At 58.4% G+C, this 20009-nt stretch overlaps 2 protein-coding genes across 6 annotated transcripts; one reads left to right on the forward strand and one right to left on the reverse strand.

Annotated features, from left to right (window-relative positions):
• The first annotated feature begins 61 nt into the window (after positions 1-61).
• Positions 62-3559, forward strand: LENG1 (leukocyte receptor cluster member 1). The gene is made up of 4 exons (XM_074315975.2): positions 62-425; positions 1480-1656; positions 2332-2591; positions 3263-3559. The coding sequence occupies exons 1-4, from the start codon at positions 294-296 to the stop codon at positions 3483-3485; spliced, it is 792 nt and encodes a 263-aa protein (XP_074172076.2). The 5' UTR covers positions 62-293; the 3' UTR covers positions 3486-3559.
• Positions 3517-19770, reverse strand: CNOT3 (CCR4-NOT transcription complex subunit 3). Of its 5 annotated transcripts, none has more exons than XM_019715905.3 (18): positions 19511-19770; positions 14847-14921; positions 14668-14735; positions 14365-14439; positions 14133-14222; positions 13869-13997; positions 13673-13768; positions 11560-11782; positions 11334-11467; positions 10999-11055; positions 9360-9729; positions 9149-9272; positions 8074-8272; positions 6615-6714; positions 6331-6529; positions 5824-6037; positions 5167-5292; positions 3517-3871 (listed from the first exon to the last, which is right to left on the reverse strand). In XM_019715905.3, exons 2-18 carry the CDS (start codon positions 14869-14871, stop codon positions 3773-3775), a joined length of 2328 nt encoding a protein of 775 aa, XP_019571464.3. In that variant the 5' UTR covers positions 14872-14921; positions 19511-19770; the 3' UTR covers positions 3517-3772. The 5 variants fall into 5 exon arrangements, with proteins under 5 accessions (XP_019571464.3, XP_019571469.3, XP_088656151.1 ...); XM_019715910.3 differs by having other exon boundaries at positions 5905-6037; positions 11560-11779; positions 14847-14924; XM_088800025.1 differs by having other exon boundaries at positions 14847-14924.
• Between the last annotated feature and the right edge of the window lie 239 nt (positions 19771-20009).

The raw sequence follows: 20009 nt of genomic DNA on the forward strand, positions 1-20009 counted from the left end.
GTGAGGGCCTGATGGGCGTTCCAGCCAATCAGAGATCGCGTCCGGTAAGCGTCGGAGCGGAGACACCGTAATCGACTCAAAACGTTGATGTGAGGCGGTCGCTACGCGACACAACGCGTGATTTGAAGCGATGGTGGGAGTCCCAGCCAATCAGCTGTCGTTATAGAACCAGAGGGGGCGTGTCAATTAGTCCAGGACTAACCGGTGGCGAGACAGGAACAACAGGGAGGGGCATCTCGCCAATCGGAAGTGCTAGGAGGCGGGGCTGCCAGTCTGTAGACTGCTACGCCGCCATGAACATTTTGCCTAAGAAGAGCTGGCACGTTCGGAACAAGGACAATGTCGCCCGCGTGCGGCGTGACGAGGCCCAGGCCCGAGAGGAGGAGAAAGAGCGTGAGCGGAGGGTACTGCTCGCTCAACAAGAGGTAAACTCCGAAAGCGACCTGGCGGGGCTCTGGGACCCAACGCACAGGCGTCCCCGGAAGGGCCGGAAGTGGGGTCTTTGCGCAGGCGCAGTGCATCCCTTACGGAATTAGGTGCCGGCCGCGGGTGGAACCAAGGGAGCGTTCTCACGTAACCCCTCTAGTCCTATTATCCGCTGCTCGTGTTCTTCGCGAGGCTAGAGGGGTGCCTGGCACAGAGTAGGAGTTTATGAACAAAGGAATCCCTGAGCAGTTCAAGGAAACTCAGACCATTTTTCAGTTTGCCTGCAGTCTATTGAACGCCTACTGGATGCTCGCCCCACGCAGAACGCTTGACTTGCGAAATCCCTTAAGTACCGTTCGTTCTTAGAGGCGCGCTGTCAACTCCATTGTGCAGAGGAGTGAGATGGCTTCAGAGAGGAAGCCCGCTCCATTTCCCTGCAGCTTCCCCCACTACCCCAGAAGCTTCCCACACACCCCGCAACCCCCACAAACACCAGAAGCTCTCTTTATAGCTCCTCCATCTGTTTGGTTTACACCTAGCCGTCAGTCCTTTAGCTAACCTGATCCTTAGCACTGACTGGGAGGTAGTGTGGGGTTTTTAAATTCACATTTACCAGTAGAGATTGCAAATCGACTAGGGCTAGTGACTTGGAGCCCTTCCTGGAACTCAGATCGGCTGTCCTAATAAACGTTTTGGCTGTCTTCATAGTTGTCTTTATTATGTTATCCCCAGAGGTCTGTCTCACCTCCACCTCTCTTACCGCAGGAGGCGCAGAATAAAGTCTTCCTGGCACAGCGTGTTGTGACACTGAGCTCTGGCTTGCCCTTTGAAAAGAAAGCTTACAAACCCAGGCTTCACCTCATTCCCCCACCCTCTCCCCAGGCTGGGTGCCTCTTCTGGGCACCCACTGTCCCTGTTCCCTTCCCCATGGTTCCCAGCACCTAGGGCTGTGATTCTCTATGACTGGTACCAGACTCACGGTTCCTCAGATCACATGTCGGTTCTGAATGGTCTCCCTTTAACTTTCTCTCTCCCCCGCTCCCCCCCCCCCAGGCCCGCACAGAATTCCTACGGAAGAAAGCCAGGCATCAGAACTCACTACCGGAACTCGAAGCAGCAGAGGCAGGGGCCCCGAGTTCTGGCCCTGTGGACCTTTTTCGGGAGCTGCTGGAAGGGAAAGGGGTGACCAGAGGCAACAAAGAGTATGAAGAAGAAAAGCGACAGGATAAAGTAAGCTGGAGTCGCCCACTTCATCAGTGATGGGTAGAGCTGAGACTAACAAGTATAGAGAACAGGTGGGGATTAAACAGTTAATATATTCAGAACAGAACCTAACCATAGCACTGAAGAAGTGTTGGTTACTGCTGTCTGGGCCCATGGGGGCTTGGAAGTGGAAGCTGAAGCCCCCCAGCTCTGAGGCTGCAGGTACAGACCCCTCAGGTCTCCAGCCTGATGTCAAGAGCCTATAGGGAAGGGATTTGGGATGTGTGAAGGAGCTTTGTAAAATGTAAATCAGGTCCTGTCACTCACCTGCCCTCAGGGATTTCCCACCAAACTCTGAACTTGCCCCACCGCGTCCCTCTGCTGCCTTGCTTTTAGATTTTTCTTCAAGTATCCATCTCCCCAGAGATGCTTGCATTGAACCCTAAAGCAGGTCCACCATATCGACCCCTTCCCATGCTTTTTGTTACTGAACCTGCCATTGTACCCCCAGTGTAGGAGCCCCACCTGTGTTGGTCTCGTGTTCCCAGTTCCTGGCAGAATTGGCTCATGACAGGCCCTTAACACCTGTTGGCTGGATGACTGGTTCTGCCTTGTCAGCCGTGGGTGTCCCTGTTGCCCATCCAGGGCTCCCCAAGGGGAGACATGCTTGATATTCTCTTTTGTATGTCCTGTCCCTCTCAGGAAAGGCAGGAGAAAGCTCTGGGCATCCTGACATACCTGGGCCAGAGTGCAGCGGAAGCCCAGACCCAGCCCCCTTGGTACCAGCTCCCCCCAGGGCGAGGGCCCCTCCCGCCTGGCCCAGGACCAGATGTAAAGATCAAGAACCGCCTGGACCCTCTGCAGGAGATGCAGAAGCATTTGGGGAAGAGAAAGCACAGTGGTGATGATGGTGGTCACGGCAGAAAGGAAAAGGAAGGGTCTCACAAACAGCGGCCCAAAGAGTAAGGAGGCCCACGTGGGGGCACTAGGTTGGGGGCTGGGTGGGCAGACTTGGTTCTCAGTGACCCCAGGGGGGCCTGCCATCCCTTTAGGGGGTCTGCAAGGTCAAGCCCATTTAGCTTTTCACTTCTCAAGCATGCAATGGAGGTGTCCGGAGGCTGTGTGATGTGGGGAGGTGCCACTCTGATGGCTAATGGGACATATGCTTGTTTTCAAGATTTCTCAGTTTTCATTTCTGATGTGCTGTATGCTAACCAATGAAACCCACGACATCAAATCTCTCTGGGGTCCTGGGGTTTTAAGAGACCAACAACTTGAGAAAAAGCAGGTCTGTGTCCATAGAATGCCAGAGCCTCCTGAGCACACCGTGGGAGTACTGACCAGCCTCCTTCTACAGAGGGAAACAGAGGCCCAGGGTGTGCTCAGTGTCGCACAGCTGCTTTGTTGATCTGAAAGGGCACCTGACTGGAAAGATTGGGGAGGACAGAGGCACAAAAAGGGAGGCCCAGATCCTTGCCCCTGGCACAAGGCCAGCTTTCTGGTCCCAAAGGCTTCGTGTGCTGAGGCCAGGAGCACAACAGATGCAGGCAGGGAGTCAGGTGGCAGTTCTTCTTGAAGGAGGCTAGGGCCTTCCAGGACTATCAGCTTTCTAATCTGACTCTTCTGCCCCCAGACCCCCATCCCTGGACCAGCTTCGAGCTGAACGTCATCAGCGGGAAGCTGCTGAGAGGGCGCGGGCGGAGGCCCTGCTGGCCCGGGTCCGAGGTGGGGCCCCCCAGGAGGAGCAGCCAGAAGAGGAGGCAGATGACCGGCAGAGGCGGTACAACTCCCAGTTCAACCCCCAACTGGCCCGGCGTCCCCGCCGGCAGGACACCCCTCTTGCTACTGACTCCTGAGGGGTAGAGGAGAGGCTGCTGCCGCCAGCCGTCATATAAAACTATTTATTCATAAATATTTTCCAAAATGAAAATAGGTTTACCAAAAAATGTCCCTCACTGGGGAGGGGAGGCAGGGGCAGCCCTTGCCCCCAGGGCCCCAGGGTGGGGCTGAGAGGGAGAAAACTTCCCAGCCCCCTCCCTGCTTCCTGGGAGAGGGGCTGCCCCTTGGCCTGGGGCCTCCCCCCAGGCTTCCAGGGCAGGGGGATCAGCATGCGGGAGAGGGGAGGTGGAGGGAGAGGCCGGTGTCACTGGAGGTCCCGGTCCTCCAGGTAGCGGTACTCAAAGGTGAAGCCTTCCTTCTTTCGCTGGCCCCACTTCTCGTAGTCAAAGTAGATGTAGGTGCCCTGGCCAGGGGAGAAGGCGGTCAGGGAGTGATGACGAGGGTGTGGGGGAGCTGGGCGAGCCAGGCCCACAGACAGGGCCATGGGCATGCCAGGCACCGGGCCTGCAGTCTCACTCCACCCTCGCCACGCCCTTCTCAGGTAGGAAAGGTCATTCCTGCTTAGAAGTGGGCCCCAACCCTGGGCACTTTTGCAAAGTGCTGTTACTTGTCAGGATGGCTGTGGCTTTTGAGCACTGCTCAGGTGTTGAGCACATGATGCGTGTCCTAGTGTTTAGTCGTCACAAAGCCATAGGCTGTCTACAGGATGGACGTTTTTCTGGTGACAGTGGTGATGTGGGAATTACTGGAGGAGTGATGCCTGGAAATATACTAACTTGGCTGGTTACTTTGGACCAAACCAGGAGGGGACAGGAAGTCTGCAGTGTCAGAGAAGGCACAGTGGGAATGGGAATGGGTCAGCTGAAATGCTTCAAAGACCTTGAAAGCATCGAGGGAATAGGACTGAGTTCCCTTGTTCAGTACTTGGCACCAGGCAAATGTTTGGTGGAAAAAGCACTGTGGAACTAACTAAACAGTAATTTGAAACAAAATACAGGACACACAGGACACTTACTACCGTGTTTCCCCGAAAATAAGACCTAGCCAGACAATCAGCTCTAATGCGTCTTTTGGAGCAAAAATTAATACAAGACCCGGTCTTATTTTACTTATTTTATATTTTTGCTCCAAAAGACGCATTAGAGCTGATGGCTTGGCTAGGTCTTATTTTCGGGGAAACGTTACGTAGCAGGCACCATGAAGTACTTACATGTTATTAACTCAGTTAATCCTCAGCTGTATTAATGTGGGGGTCCTGTTACCCCATCGAGGTTCAAGTGACTTGACCAAGGTCACCCAGCTAGAGCTGGGTTCAAACCCAGGTAGTCTCCGGAGTGTTTTGCGAGAAGTGGGACGTTCCTATCAATTATTAGAACTGGAGAAGGTCATTTAAGCAAGAATAGCTTCCCCATTTGTATTTGCTGAGTGCTGGGGACATGGGGGAGGAGGCTGTCAAGGATCCTGTGTAGTGTGGCCTCGCCCCCACGCCCCACCACACCAGGAGACTCCCTGAGGAAGGGGCCTGTAAGCTAGGACCTACAGGATGACTAGGAGCTGGCCAAGTACAGAGCAACAGTGTCCCAGACCCAGCTGGCTAAAGGAGGTGGTAAAGGGAGGAGGGACCAGCTAGGGGTGCAAGCATGGGAACCTCGCCCCGCCAGAGGCCCGGAGTACACAGGACACAGGGAGGGGCCTCACCTGCTCGAACTCGTCCGTGATGGTCTTGGGCTCCTCGTGCCTCTGGAACCACATCATGTACTTGGTGTGGAATCGCCATGACTGCTTCTTTAGGGCCTTGGCTGCCAGGTACTGTGCCTTAGTGCCCTGGGGGAGGAAGGGTGGAGCAGGGATCAGGGGGCCCCCCAAACTGGAAAGGGGTGAGGGGACGGGGCAGGGCACCAGAGCTGACCTCGAGCCCGCCACAGACAAAGGTTGGGCTAGATGCTCCAGCTGGAGCTGGGCGAGGGCACAGAACATACCAGTGCCGGTCAGAAGGAAGTGGGAAGTGCTTCCTGAGAAGCTCTGAGAAGAGGAACTAACATGCTGAGGGCCAAGAAGAGGCCATTCAGGAAGTTTCCCAGGGCGGGAAGAGGGTGAAGGTTATTCATGATGCCCTGGGGTGTCACAGAGGCTAGATAGTCCCTCGTGGTCTCCAGGGAGGCCTGAGCCGTGCCAGTGAGCAGCCTAAAGGGACAGCCCAGACTGGGGACGGGCACCTCAAGTGGGACAACCTAGCTGTCAGCCTTCACAGCTGTGACACCTCCTACACTGAAGTGGGGAGAGGGACAGGTTGTTTGGCGGGGCCCAGGACTGGGGATGGGGGTGCGGTTCCAGTGGCCGCAGTGGGGCACCCACCTCACCCCTCCAGCCCGAGGGGGGACAGCGGCGGTGGTGGTGATGCCGGGGGGCCTGAGGCTGCCCGGGGCCCTGCTGTACCTCCAGATAGTAGAAGATGAAGAAGAGGGTCTCAGTGGACAGGCGCTGGTAGAACTCCACGGTGTCCGAGTGTGGGGGTGGCATCTGGTGGTGGTAGGGGGGCGTTGGGCAGGGGTTCCGGGGGAGGTACTGCCTGTGGGGATCGAGAGCATTAGTGCCTGCCCCTGCCGTCTCAAAGGTGGGCAAAAAGCCACCCCTTGTCTGCCCACAGCCTCCCTGCCTCCCTACCGCTCATGGGTCAATGTGAGCTTCTGAGTCATCTGATCACCCCAACATTTATTTAACTCCTCAGCCCCCACCTACTGCGGAGAGGCCCGTCAAGTGGCCAGCAAGCGTCATCTAGTCTTAGGACCAGGGAAGCAGATCCCTGGCTGTAGCATCCTCCCTCAGACTCTGGTGCCACCTCGCCCTCCGCGTGGCCCTCACCTGATCCGCTCAGAGTCTGAGGGGTGGGGCATGTGGTGCCAGGCGGCCTCTTCCATGGCCTGCTGGTACAGCTGCTCCTTGGTGAGGGGCACAGGCCCCAGCGGACACACACCCAGCGACAGCGGTATGTTCACCTCTGACAGCTGGAGGGGCGGCTGAGCAGAGGCTGGAGGAGCTGCCGTGCTGCTGATGATGAGGTCTGTAGGGACGGGACAGCCGAGGCCCGGGGTGAGGCTGGGCCGGGCCAGCCCTCCTGTTGGCGCCCGCCACGCCCGGACCCTCACCTCGCTCGGTCAGGTGCAGTGTGGGCACCGCGTCCTCGATGCCGGAGCTGATGGCTGCCCTCTCTGCCATGGACTTCAGAGAGCTCAGAGGCTCGGGGGCCTGGGGAGAAGAGGTGCCTGGCCTCAGGCCCGGGCAGAGGGCGGGGCCAGGGCAGAGGTCCTGGCACTGTCGCCTGCTCTGGTGGGAGGGCAGCTAAGCCAAGGCTGCTAGTGTGACAGCGCTCACCGCGGCACCTAATGGGGGACACGACACGGAAGCACCCACGCTGGGTGCTGTGTGTGTTGTCCCAACTCCATAGGATGACGTCCTGCAGAGGCAACCACACTGCAGTGTACGAGGCGCCTCCGTCGTGTCACAGCTCTCAGCACACACTTCTCTGCGCGCACCCCGGCCTCCGAGGGACCCTGTGCCTGACCAGCGCACAGTCCAGCCTGTCCTCTCCATCTGCTCTCACTGCCCCCCCCACCCGCATCTTCTTTTTGTCCTTTCTCCACTCAAAACCTTCCCAAGGCTCCCCACCACTCATCCCAGTAGTTCTTTCCCCTTTTGAGAACCTCAAAGCTGCTGACCCTTCTCCAGAAACACGCACCTCTCAGGTCTGAGTGCTCACCGTGGGCTAGAAACTCCCAGGAGCTACACGAGGACTACTGAGCCGCCCGGTGATGTGTAGTGACTTCCGTGCCCAGAAAGTAATAGAAGGCAGCCCAGGGCTCAGCCCGAGGTTACCACCCTTGTCCTGCCAATGCCACTTCAGACCCTGGCCATCAGAACCCCGTCCTTTCCAGCGACACTCTACTATCCGGCCTGGAAGCCGGCCTGCACCCCGCCCCACAGCGTGCACACCCCTTTCCTCCTCCTCTGCTAAATCCTACCCAGCCTTCTGCCACTCTGCCATTAGTCCCTCCTAAACTGCAGCAAGGAGGCCTTTCCTGCACCATCCGGGTGGGTGCCCGCTGAGACACTCCCCAAGAGGCCCAGCAGGGCTGTGTCCACAGATTGAGGCAGACCACCAGTGGCCCCCACACCTCCACCCCGGCCAGCCTGCTCTGCTCCCTGCTCCCTAACTGGTACATTCACTCCGCAGAGTGGCCCAGAGCACATGCCAGCAAGTGTCCTCTCGACTTGGCGTTTCTTCAAGGGAATAGGGCAGTGAGCTGGATAGTTTGTGTGAAGAGAATACAATGTGTCTGCAGGAGAAATGGACCTAGAGACAGGGCTGGAGGACAGAGCAGGTGAGCGAGGACCACCGGAAGCCAGGGGAAGACCAGGAGCAGCAGATAGGTTGGGGGGATGGAGAGACCCAGAGAAAAGGGTGTGGGCGGTAAGGAAAGACTGGGAGTGACAGCCAGTGACTCAGTGTGAGGGGTAGATGTGGGGGTGGCAGTAGTGGCCTGAAGGAGGGGACAGCGAACAGCTAGGTGAGAGATGGCAGAAGCGGGACACAGGCTCTACACCCACCTTGATCTCCGGGGCGGTGCTGAACTGAGGGGGTCCATTGAGCAGGGCACCACCTGTCTTGGCGTCGCTGAAGCTAGGCGTCGGGGAGCTAGGAGGGTTCACAGGAAGTGGCACCAGGAGGCTGGGTCCCCCAGCGTTGTTCCCTGAGCCTGGGGCCACGCCCCCAGTACCTGCTGGGGCAGCTGCACTGGGTTCCTTCCTGAGGACAAGGACAGGGGGCTCAGAGGAGGGTCCCCAAAGGCAAGATGGACAGGAAGGCCCAGGTGATCGATCAGGGGCGTCAAAACAGGGAGAAGGCCTAGCAGACCTGACCCGAGAAGGGGAGGCTGAGGGGCACAGACAGGAGCGAAGGGCTCTTGGGACAAAGAAGAGCTACAAGGTGGGAATGAGGACTCTCAGGGTGCTCCATGTGGCTGAAATCCACTAGGAAACAGGCTAGTCAGCCTTCTGGAAGGGTCCATGAAGGAGGGTGTGGGAGCAGGTGCTCCAACCACAATACAGATGCCTCGGGCAGATGCCCCCCTTGGGAGCCCACGCAGAGCCTGGGGGTGAGGTGGCCCAGGCGCAGGCGTTCCCTCACCCACCCAGGAGAGTAAGCTCTCTTGGGGGGTGTTATTCCAAGCAATGTGGACCCATTGGGATGGTCTGACCTGAGAACTGGAGGGTGGGTGGGGACAGGAAGGAGGACTTTGGGGTCTTTCAGTTTGAAAAGCAGACATGGAGCCACCCGATGGAGTCAGGTGGTCCTAGGGCAGGGAACAGAAAATGAGGGGTGGGGGGCCCAAACAGGAGCTCCTCTGGGAAAGGGGAAGTCAGAGTGCCCAAGGGGATGTGTGTAAGTCTGAGAACAGTCCCGATTAGATGAGGAATGCTTTAGAACATTCCAAAGGGCAAAGCTGGGGGACTGATGTCCAGTGTCCCAGCTGGAAAGAGGTGGGAGACAGCTCGTGGGGAACTCCCAACAGGCAAGGGCAGGGCCCATGTCTGTGAGATGTAGTGACAGTTGGGGTGGCCCCATGTCCGTTTGTGCGAGAAGGCTACCCGTCCCCAACCCCGCCGGAGGCTGGACACTCACGAGGCGTTGGGAGGTGGGTTGTGGGAGCCAGATGGGGGACCCAGAGACTGACTGCTGGTGTTGCTGCCCCCACTGCTGCTGAGAGCCACCTCTGCTGGACTGTCTGCCACGACTGAGCTGTAACCTGGGGAAAGGAAGAGGGGATGAAAAGGGGCCAACAGTGGCTACCCCAGAACCCCCTGCCCCACCACCCCCATAGTCCTCTGCTTACTGGTGGCGCCGTTCTGCTTGCCGGTGCCCCCACTTCCACTGCTGTTACTGCCGCTGCAGCCTCCGCCACCTCCGCCACCGGGCTGGACGCTGGGAGGCCGGGGCTGGACGGCGCTGGGCCCACTGGGGGCTGGCGGGGCCACAGCCTGGGCGTAGGGGGCGGGTGTACCCGAATTGTGGCTAGGAGCTGGGCTGGCCTTGGGGCCCAGAGCACTTGGGGGTGCTGCTGGGACAGGGGCCCCATTGTTGCCAGGGGTGGTGCTCAGGGCAGAGGCAGCAGGTGGGGGGCCGGAAGGATAGCTGGGCGGCACAGCTGGGGACTGAGGGTGCTGACTGCTGTGGACAGGCTTGGAGCCGTTTTTGGCGGGAGACTGCAGATGGGAGAGAGAATAGGGTCAGGACTCAGTGGGCTGGCAGGTCTGCCAAGCCTCCCGCACACCCCTCCCAGGGACCCAGGTGACGACCTCACTCGCCCTCATGGCTTCAGTTGCCACCTTCATGCTTAAAACACTCATGCATTCGTAGCCCACACCCAGCATTCCTTGTCCTGCCTGTGCATCTCCCTATGATGTCCCCCTGGGCATAAGAACCTAACCCACAGCTTGGGTATAAGAGAGACCCTCTGTCTGACGACAGGAGAGTAGGGGGAAACACCTAAATGTCCTCAGTATATCAGCTGGAACTGGCCAAGAGTCTGAGAAGGAAAAAGAAGCTGAAAACCGCACAGTAATCCTGAATGTCACTTAAAGCCTCACTAAAGCAACTGGCGGGATGTTAAGGAAGCAGAGGCCAGTGACATGCCCATGGCAAACAATCACTCTTGCCCACCTCGGTCTGCCATCCTCATGCCCATGGGCACCTAATGCTCACCACGCACCAAGCGGGACTCATGCCCGAGTCCTTCCCAGCACCTCGCCCGCTCACCAGGGTCCCACATCAGCCTCACCACCACCCCCCTCACGGTCCCCCTGGGACCAGCTCTCCCATCAGCCCACGGAGGGGCTTTGGACCTGTCCCACTCCTGCCTAAAGATACCATCCTGAGCAGCATTTCCTAAGGTGCTCTCCTGTCTTGGGAGTTTCGCTAGGGGAAAAAGAGAAATTCTGAGAAGTGCTTCCTCTCTCGGAAACTCACGATGTACACCACAGTGCAGCCAAGGCCCAGAGAGGTCCCACAGAAAAGACAGCTGTCTGGTTTTTGGTCTCAGAATGGTTGGGCCCTTGCAGAGTGGGTGCATAGGGTCCAGGCCCTCAGCCCAACAATCCAAGGTCCTATGCTCACAGCCAGCCCCACACACCTAGCCGAGCTCACCTCGTGACACTTTCAATCAGTCATGACTTGCCCGTGTTACCTGCCGCTGCCTCACCCAGGAATTTCTACCTTTCCCTGCCGGGCAACCTCCTCTAACACCTGGGCCAATACGCCCCTGCAGAGCAGCTCCTCCTGACCGCCGAGGCCAGGCAGGCGCCCCGGACCACCTGAGCCACAGCACCAGTCGGTCACCTCTCTGCCTGCCCACCAGGGCAGCAGTATCTTCTGACTTGCCTGTGTCCCCCAAGTCCAGCCCTGTGGCCATACTCAGGTCTCAGTAAGCCTTTGAAAACCAAAAAAGGAAAGGGTGACATGCCCATTGGACCCACCTGGCTGACTTCACTATCCGTCGAGCGTCCCCTCTTCTTGTCATCTTCAGAGTTTTCCTGAGGTGGCAGAGGCACAGTCAGAAACCCGTATGATCTCTAGGGCTCCGACAGACTCCAACCTCTGAACGTCTCAGGAACCTGGACTCAGTGGTCACAGAGCATTTAAGTACCCATGACTTTAATCACTAGGGAACCTACTGAAACCCTGCTCCCCAGGGTCCTCTTGTTTTGGGAGCCAGCACCACCTGCCAGCCTCTTCAGGGAGTCCAACCCCGATCCCTGCCCAGCCCCCAACTTCCATACCCAGGACCCCCGTGCGCCCCCGCAGGCCTCACCGTGGTACAGTTGGCAGGGCTGGGTGGGATGGGTGAGCTAGAGGTGGTGGAGGTGGGCGTGCTGCTTGACTGGTTGAAGATCTCATCCTCCATGTGACTGTGGCTGGGGGGGGAGGTGGCGACCAGCGCCTGTGCTGTGGGGGCCGGGCAGGGGTGCGCTTAGCTGGCTGGGCACCCTCCTGCCTGTCCCCCACCGCCCCGCACTGGCAGGGACCCCGGGCCTCACGAATGTCCTCGAGGTCCAGGTCGTCATAGAGGAACTCATTCTCCTCGAAGTCGGGGTCCTGGGAGGAATCAACGTAGTACTCGACATCGTCCTTGATCTTGCGGATGGCGTCCACCAGGATGGAGTCGTTATCCAGCATTCGCAGGATGGTCTCCAGCATGCGCACATGGTAGCGGTGTTTCTCGATGTGCCGCTTCAGGCCCTCGATCCGGTCCTGCTTCTGCTGGCGAGCCCAGGGCCAGGCTCAGGGCTGCAGGGCGCCTGGCCCTCCCACCCCACAGAATCTGTCCTCCGGCCTGGTCCCTCCTGGCCCGGGGCAGTGTGGAGCTGCTCGCCCTCTGGCCCCCAGACATCCCTTCAAACCTCGAAAGGACCCTGAGGTCCCTGTGCTTCCCAACAACCTGGCCTTTGCGTGCACCACACCTGACCACCCAGCTCTCCTGCTGCTCTGCCGAGCCCCCAGCAGCTGCCTCCTGGGACATAGAAACACCAACCCCCAGTAATAATGGTGACCCCCCTCAAGGGAGCTTGTGGTTTATAATCAGAATCCCACCCCAGCCGCATCCCCCTAAGGAGCCCAGATTCTGAAGCCCACCTCCAGGTATCTCCCCTTAGAATTTGACACCTTAGTCACCATTCTAAATCCCTTCTCTGCAAAGACCTATTATACGGTCATGTGTCACTTAATAGTGGGGTATGCTCTGAGAAGTGCGCGATTTTGTCATTAGTGATTTTGTCGTGCGAGTATCATACAGGCGTGCACACAAACCCAGATGGTCCAGCCCACCGCACACCTGGGCTGTGTGGGGCAGCCTATTGCTCCTGGGCTACTATTGCAGCCTGTACAGCCTGTTACTGTACTGAGTGCTATAAACAACTGCACCACAATGGTAAGTACTTGTGTGCCTAAACACGTCAACAAAAAAGGCCCAGTAAAAATACAGTATAAAGGTGTGTGTGTGTGTGTGTGTGTGTTTGTGTGTGTGCGCGCACGCATACGCACACGTTGGAGGAACAGGGAGGGCTGTGAATGGAGGTGAGTGGACATGAGAAGGGAAGGAAGAAAAGGGGAGAGAAAGGGAGAGCAGAGATCTCTTTCAGAGACCTAGACAGATAAAGCCTGAGATGTAAAATAAAAGGGAGAGGGGGAGAAGAGAGAGACGCAAGTGGAAGGGGAGCGAGACGTAGGAAAGACATAAGGAGAAACGGGGGTGAAGGGAAATGTGTGCATGTGTGTGCAGGGGTGGGCGTCAGGCAGGCTCCCGGCCCCTCATGTCACCACCCAGGCCTAGCTTCGGGTGGGAACAGCGCAGAGACAGTGTGCTGAGCCTCCGCCTCTATTTAAACCACCCGGAGCCAGCAGAGAATTCAGCACCATAGTCGGGGCCAGGCTTTCCTGTCAACACCGCACACACGCTTTTTGCTTATAATCCCCTATAATCTTATGGGACCACCATCATACACACAGTCAGGCGTTGACTGATACACTGTCATTTAGTGCATGACTATACCTCCCTTCTAAGACCCTGGTTCCCAAACCCCTGAGTCTCAGACACCCATCTTTGGCACATCCGCACTCCCCAGGCCATCCCTGCCACCCACCAGCTTCCAGAAGACCCAGCTCTCTGTTCTGGAATCTGGGCCCATAGTATCTGGCTTTGTCCCACCCTTCTCCTTAGGCCAAAGGAACCATTTCTTTGTGTCCTGCCTTGTCTGTACTCACTGTCCTTTCCTTAGGACCTGGAGCCCTGTAGGTGCTATGACGCCACAGCTTCAGCTCCTGGACCACCCCACCCTGGGTGTCTGTCAGGTCTCACACCTACTCTGTGACCCAGGCTGAACTCTGCACCCTCCCCCTAAACTGCTCATCTTCTTAACGGCCCCATTTACCCAGACACCCACGCTGGACTCAAGACTGCCTCACCTCCTCCCCGAGCTACCTCCAGTCAGCTGCTCAGCCCTCCTGACCCTGTCTATTGACCCCTAATCCCAGCTGCTGGCCCTCGTTGCCTTAGGAGCCCAGACCCCAACACCTACAGGCCGCAAGAGCTGGCCTCTCCCACCCACTAGCCAGCCCATCTCCATCTTGTGGGTGCCAGACCCCCCCACTCACATCCTTGTCACCCTTCTTCTTGCGCGTCTGCACTGACAGTGACTCCACTTCACTCTCAAACTGGTCCACCTGCATGTTTAGGGTGTCGATGGTATTCTGGGGCAGAAGGAACGAAAGGCAGGTGGTCAGCCACAGTCCCCTTGGATGCCTTGGGGTCAGGGCCCTGTGGTCATCTTCCCTTCTCTGCCCCACTCACCGTGAGCCACTGGCCAACCTCCTCCTTCTCCTTCTGGGCAGGGTCCACCTTCTGTGCCAGGCCCAGGCCCTCCTTGCTGTAGGCTTTGGTTTTGGTCTCTCGCTCCACAACTTTGAACCGTTCCATTTGCTGTGGAGGGCACAGTTGGCAGGGGGGCTCCCAGCCCATCAGCTCTCCCTCCCCTTGGTGCCTGTGCAGAGCTCTTACTCTTCTCAGGACCTCTGGGAACCCTCCCACCTCAGGCACCAGGCTCTGGGCTCCTACCGTCTCAATGAGCTTGCGGTTGTCTATGAGCTGCCTCTTGTCCTTGATCTCGTTGGATGCTACCCATGTCTTGATCTGGTCCCTCAGCCGCTGCAGTGGGAAAAGCAGGACCGTCAGATGGCCTCAGCGCCCGCACTGAGGCTCCAGCCCCTCCTCTCCCTGGGACCCAACAATCCACTCTCCCCATTCCCGCTGCCAAGGACACAGGCGTCCGGGCCCCCATCCCCCTCACTTGAAGCTTCTTAATCTCCTTCTTTAGGTCAGCCTCATACTTTTCTTTCTGGTTCGCGTTCGCTGCATTGTGGAGCTGAGGGATGGAAAATCCAGGCGTCAGTGTGGGACTCCCTGCCCTAGTGCCCACTCGTCTCTCTGTGTGTTAGGGACTCTGGGGACCTTCCCCCCACCCCAGTCCATCTCAGAGCTGCTTCTCTGAGGTCCTTAGCATCCCTTCTCCCTGGTTGACACCCAGACATCCTGAACCTCTTTCTGTGCTCCCCTCCCTGGAGACCCAGATTTTAGTGTCCGACCCCAGTACCTTCTGCCAAATATCTTCAAACTGCTCGACGCCCTCGGACACCTTCTTGAGGCAGCGATCAATCTCACCTGGCCAGGGAGGGAGGAAGGCAGTGAGCATCCTACCGAGGCAGCAGGTACCCAAGGAGTTCCAAGGAGAGCGAGCACGTGGCCCCACAGGCAGTGGGCAGTCACGAGTACCTTGGAGTTTGCGCTTGTCCGCCATCTTCCCTGCCCTATAGGTGCACTCTCTTCATACTCTCTTGAAGACAGACGCTGCTGGGAGAGACCGGGAAGAAATACACATTTATTCCCTGGCTGGTCCAAACCCAGAGACATGTATGAGGCTGGCAATAGTGGGTTGCACAGGACGGTAAAGGGAAGACAAATTTACTATCTGATGACAAGGACCTGTCCCACAAGAACAGTCTGAAAGTTCGCTGAAATAAGGAAATAGATACACTTTTTGTGTATCTCTGACCCAAGAAATGGAAAATTCCTAGAGCGTGGAGCACCTTCTCCCCAGGTGACACTCAAAAATGGATTTTCCAGAGCAGGAAAAAGTCACACAGCACAAGCTGACTGCTAAGGATGAAGGTGTGTGACCTGGAGACCTCACTTCCCACCAAGGGTTTGGGGACACAGGTGACGAGATCCTAACACCCTCAGACAAATCATGAGACAAAGGGCAGGTGCACCTCACGGAGAAGAGCCTGATACTGTATGAGCCATAAGGGACAAGAGGAGGTGGGGGCACAGGGACACGTAACCACAAAAAGTTGAACCCGCCCACATTGACAGGGCTGGGTCCCAAGTAGAACCAAGGGAGATACCCCTCCTAACCCCACGAGGCTGATGCCAAGGAGGTTGGAGGTTTGGAGGCAGAAGGCATGACCCAAGAGAGGTCTGGGAGCAGAGAACTCTTAGGCAGATGAGAGGTTGAAAGGGGACCTTCACTGCGAGGGAGCTATCTGCACCCAAGAAGGAATTACATATCAAAGCACTGGTAATGTAGACTCAGGGAAACACAAACCATCAGGGCAAGGGCCCAAAACTTAGAGAGGGGCCTCTCCACCTAAAGGAAGTCACATGAGACCCAGAGGGAAGCAAGGTCCAAGGGGAGTCACCAGGAGCTTTTGCTCAGGGGTGTGGGGGTGGGGCTGGGGGGAAGCTGCACCTTAGGGCCCAACATCAAGAGCAGGGGCGATGTGGAGCTTTGGAAGGGAGGGTTAAGCTAAGCGGACTCCTGCGCTGCCAGAGTCACCCCCCAGAGAGGGGGCCTCTACTGCAAAGCACAGCTCCGGTGAGGGAGCTCCGACTCTACAGGCCCAGGGCAGGGAGCCCCAGGGCAGGGAGCCCCAGGGCAGGGAGCCCCAGGGCAGGGAGCCCCAGGGCAGGGAGCCCCAGGGCAGGGAGCCCCAGGGCAGGGAGCCCCAGGGCAGGGAGCCCCAGGGCAGGGAGCCCCAGGGCAGGGAGCCCCAGGGCAGGGAGCCCCAGGGCAGGGAGCCCCAGAGCAGCCCCAGCTGCCAAGGCAGAAAGAGCCTTTCATCAAGGACTAAGAGCCTCCCATGGGGAGGAGAACGTCTCAAGAACAGTCCTCTCCAACAGAACTTTCTGCAATGACAGAATGTTCTGCATCCGCGACACTGACCACTGGAAACGTGGATAGGGCAACGGAAAAAGGAATTTTTCATTTCTATTTTCAGTAATTAAAATTTAAATCACACGTGGCTAGTAGCTACTGGTGGGACAACGTACCAGAGAGCACAGTTTGAACCTGAGGCCCTAAATACGAGGCAGGTTCCTCCATCTCAAGGAGGCTGTACTGGCCCCTCCATAGGGACTCATTCTGCATGGTGGCAGATGGGTGTGGCACCTCAGATTTGAGAGTTCAAATCTCTTCTGCAAAGGGCCAAACCGAGACTAACTGGCAACACCCTCAGCCCAGAGCCAGCTGACACACCAAACTGCAGCCCAAACTGGGAAGGAACATCCCAGCTCCAGGAAGGCAAAGCCACCAGAAAAAGGCCCCAGGAGATAGTTGCACAGAGGGGACACAAACCACAAAGTGCACACGAGGGCCCTGACTCCAACACTGAGGTTAGGGACGACTTACCTCCAACACCCTGACCCAGAAAAGGCTCTTACTGCCTGGGGGTGGGATGGGGAAACAGAAACACTACACAAGAGTGTGTGCTGCCTCCACCCCAGGAGCAGGGGCGGGGACTCCAGCCCAGAGGGAGAGGTCACCAGTATATGCTCCTAAACAAGGCACTGCACACCTTAGGGAGGGGATGCCCTCTCTGAGTCCTCACACTGAGGGGTCGGGACACCTGGCCCAGAGAGGGGGACAGACTTGCAGCAAGAAGTCCTGAAGGAGTCAGAAGCAAGGTGCCAGGGGAACAAGAGCTCTAGCCCAGGGAGGACACCATCTGACCTGGGAGGCAGCTCCTCCAGAGAAGGGCGGGTACCACAGGCCCAGGGTACTTGCGCCCTAGAGGTCAGACATCATAGTGGGCAGGGATCTCTGCCAGAGAAGGCAACAACCCCCTCTCCAAAGAAAAGTCCACATCAAGAGGGCACCCGTACCTTAGATCCCCCAGCAAAGGACCAGAAAGAAAGGGAGCTGGAGCTTGAGTCTTGAAGTGGAGATGCCACCACAGAAGAGCCCCACCGCTCTGAGGGACCCACCGAGACCCTCCAGGGGAGGTAACCATGGCAGCAGGCCCACTCTCAGACACGCGAGCAGCTTAGGCACAGAAGAGCCTGTGCTCTCACGGCAAGGAGTCCAGTGGGAACCTTGGCCCAAGAGACTTAACCAAAAGAAGTCCTTCGTCCAAGAGGAAAGCACATCCCCACAAGTAAGGAGCCTACACTGGGATGTGTGGGGTGAGCAGTGTGCCAGACTCACAGGAGCCAACCATGAAATGAAGGGCCCAAACTAATAGAGTCCCCCAAACGTCACCTCAGGAGTGATGACACCGTCAAAGGCCTGACGAGTAGGGCAGGAGCAGCAGAAGGCTGAGTCCTGGACAACTAAACCAAGTGGTCCCTAATCGTGGGGGCTGTCACATGCCCAAACAGAAAGGCCTTATATGACCAGGCGAGGCACCCTGGTCGACTGGGAAGTGATGCTGGATGCCAAGCCTTAACCCGGGAGGCCGCAGCCACTACCACGCAGGATCTGAGCCTCTGGAAGGTGGATGTGTTAGGTCCGGGTCCACAGAGAGCCCAATACCAGGAGCGGGGGACTGGGAATTCACAAGAGTCCTAGGGAAAGAGACAACAGTGGGGTCTCTCCCTCAAATCTCAGGCAACTTCCATCCCGACAGCAAGGAGCCTGTGCCTCAGAAGAGGGCAGAAGCACTAGTCCTGGGAACCTACGTCTGAGAGGGTCTTTAGCCTTGCAGCGGGGACACACAGAGGACCCAAAACCAAGGAAGGCAGGGACCTTACTCCCAGGGGAGGCAACTCCAAGGTTCCTTACCCTGGAGATAAAGCACAGCCCTGGCCCCCAAAGCCCACACCTCATGGCACAGGAACCTCAGCCCTAGGAAGCCTTATTCTCCTGGGGGTCCCAGCAGGGTGGGTGTGAGCCCTGGCTCTACAAATTCTGATACCAAGAGGGCTCTTTAGTGCTGGAAGCTTCCTTGTCAAGTGAGGGCCCTAACACGAACACTGAGGGAGAAAGGTCCTTGGACTGATGTGAGTGGGGATAGAAGCCTCAGACCCAGGCAAGTGACAGCCTACATGGCTGAGGGCAATAAAGGAAGGTAGCAAAAAACCCGCACCAAAAGGGCAGGAGCATTAACTACCCTTGGGGGAGGAGACAGCCACCGAACTGACAGGCAGGCACTACTTAGAAGGGGCACCTGCACTGCCCACAACAGGAGGTTGTCAACAACGGAGAAAGCTGGAGGACCAGGTATCTGGGACCTAGGGGAGCTAAACAGCCCCACCACACAGACCAATAGGTGGGAGTGACAGTATGAGGAACCCACACCTGGAGGCAGCCGGTCTGGATCCAAGGGAGCTCCCAGCCACAAAGCCAGAGGCTGACACCCAGACCAAAGGGTAAGAGTTGAGGTAGGAAGAAGGTAACACTGAGGCCAATCCTGACTCCCCTAAAAAAGTAACACTGGGGCCAGTACTGACACCCCCAGAAGGAGGAGGCCAGGGCTGTGGCAGCCTCAGACCTCGGGGGATTTTTACTATGAGGGGAGTGGTACATACGAAGTGGTGGAAACTGGCCGAGGCTGCAGCGGATGGAGCAGCGTCCTCACTCCAGGGGGTCATTCCCACCCCATTTTAGAAAAGGAGAGGTGGCACCCATGCTGGGAAGACTTGGCCCTGGGAGGGGTGACTCCGCCCCGCACTGAGGTCCGTGTCCTGGGGGGCTCGCAGCCCCTCGCCCAAGTGAAGGCGGCAGCCCCGCCCAGAGGCCGCCCCCCACAGAAGGGACTGCTGCGAGAGGGCGGACACCTGAGCTTCGGGGCGCCTGCATCCACAAGGCGAGGAGCCAACGCCGACGCGGAGGGGGCGGTACCTCGCACCCCGCGGGGCCCGACGCGGATACCACGCGGGGCCGGGGTCGCGGGCCGACCCCAGGGCGACGCCGAAGGGCGCGGAGGAGGGAGCGGGAGCGGCCGGAGGAGGGGCCCGCGCACAGCCAGGACGGCGGACACCGGGGCCGCCCTGCCGAGAGCCAGAGCCGCACCGGGAGCTGGGGGCGCCCACCAGGGTCGGGGGCGACCATGTCGCGACAGGCGGCGGTGTCGCAGGGCCTGGGGCGGCAGGGAAGGCGGTCGACGGCGCCTGGGGGAGGAGGGGAAGGGGTCTGGCCCAGTCGAGCCTGACGCTCTCACCACAGGAGCTGGCGCCGCCGCTGAGGAGCGTATCGCGATAGGCAAGGGAGGCGAGCGCCCGCCGCCTTTTTCTCGCGCCCCGGGCCCGGGCGCTATCGCGATAGCGGCGCGAAGCGGAAGTGGGGTGGGGGGAAGTGGGCCCGGGGTTGTTCTGACGACGGGGTCGGGGCTCAAGGGAGGCCGCGGCGTCTGCCGATGGCTCCGCGGAAGCTGACGGGCCCGGTCCAAGATGGCGGCGGCGGAGGAAGCCTCCCCTCCTCTCTTCTCGTCTCTGGCGCCGACCCGCCCCCGAGCCCTAAATATAGGCCTATCATTGCTCCTGCCGCACGTCGCTCTTGCCCCTCCGGCGCGCCCTATTGGTCCTTGGCAGGGATTTGGCCGGCCCCCTTTCACTGATTGGACAGCTGTTCCAAGGCGCGGCGTTCGATTGGCCTCCCGCGCAGGTTGCTAGGATTGGTTCAGGTTTACCTCTCCGCTCCGCCGCCTCCTCCCGCCTCAA

This window comes from Rhinolophus sinicus, chromosome 8 (assembly GCF_057876585.1).
Source record: "Rhinolophus sinicus isolate RSI-liver-muscle chromosome 8, RSI-T2T, whole genome shotgun sequence".
NCBI lineage: Eukaryota > Metazoa > Chordata > Mammalia > Chiroptera > Rhinolophidae > Rhinolophus > Rhinolophus sinicus.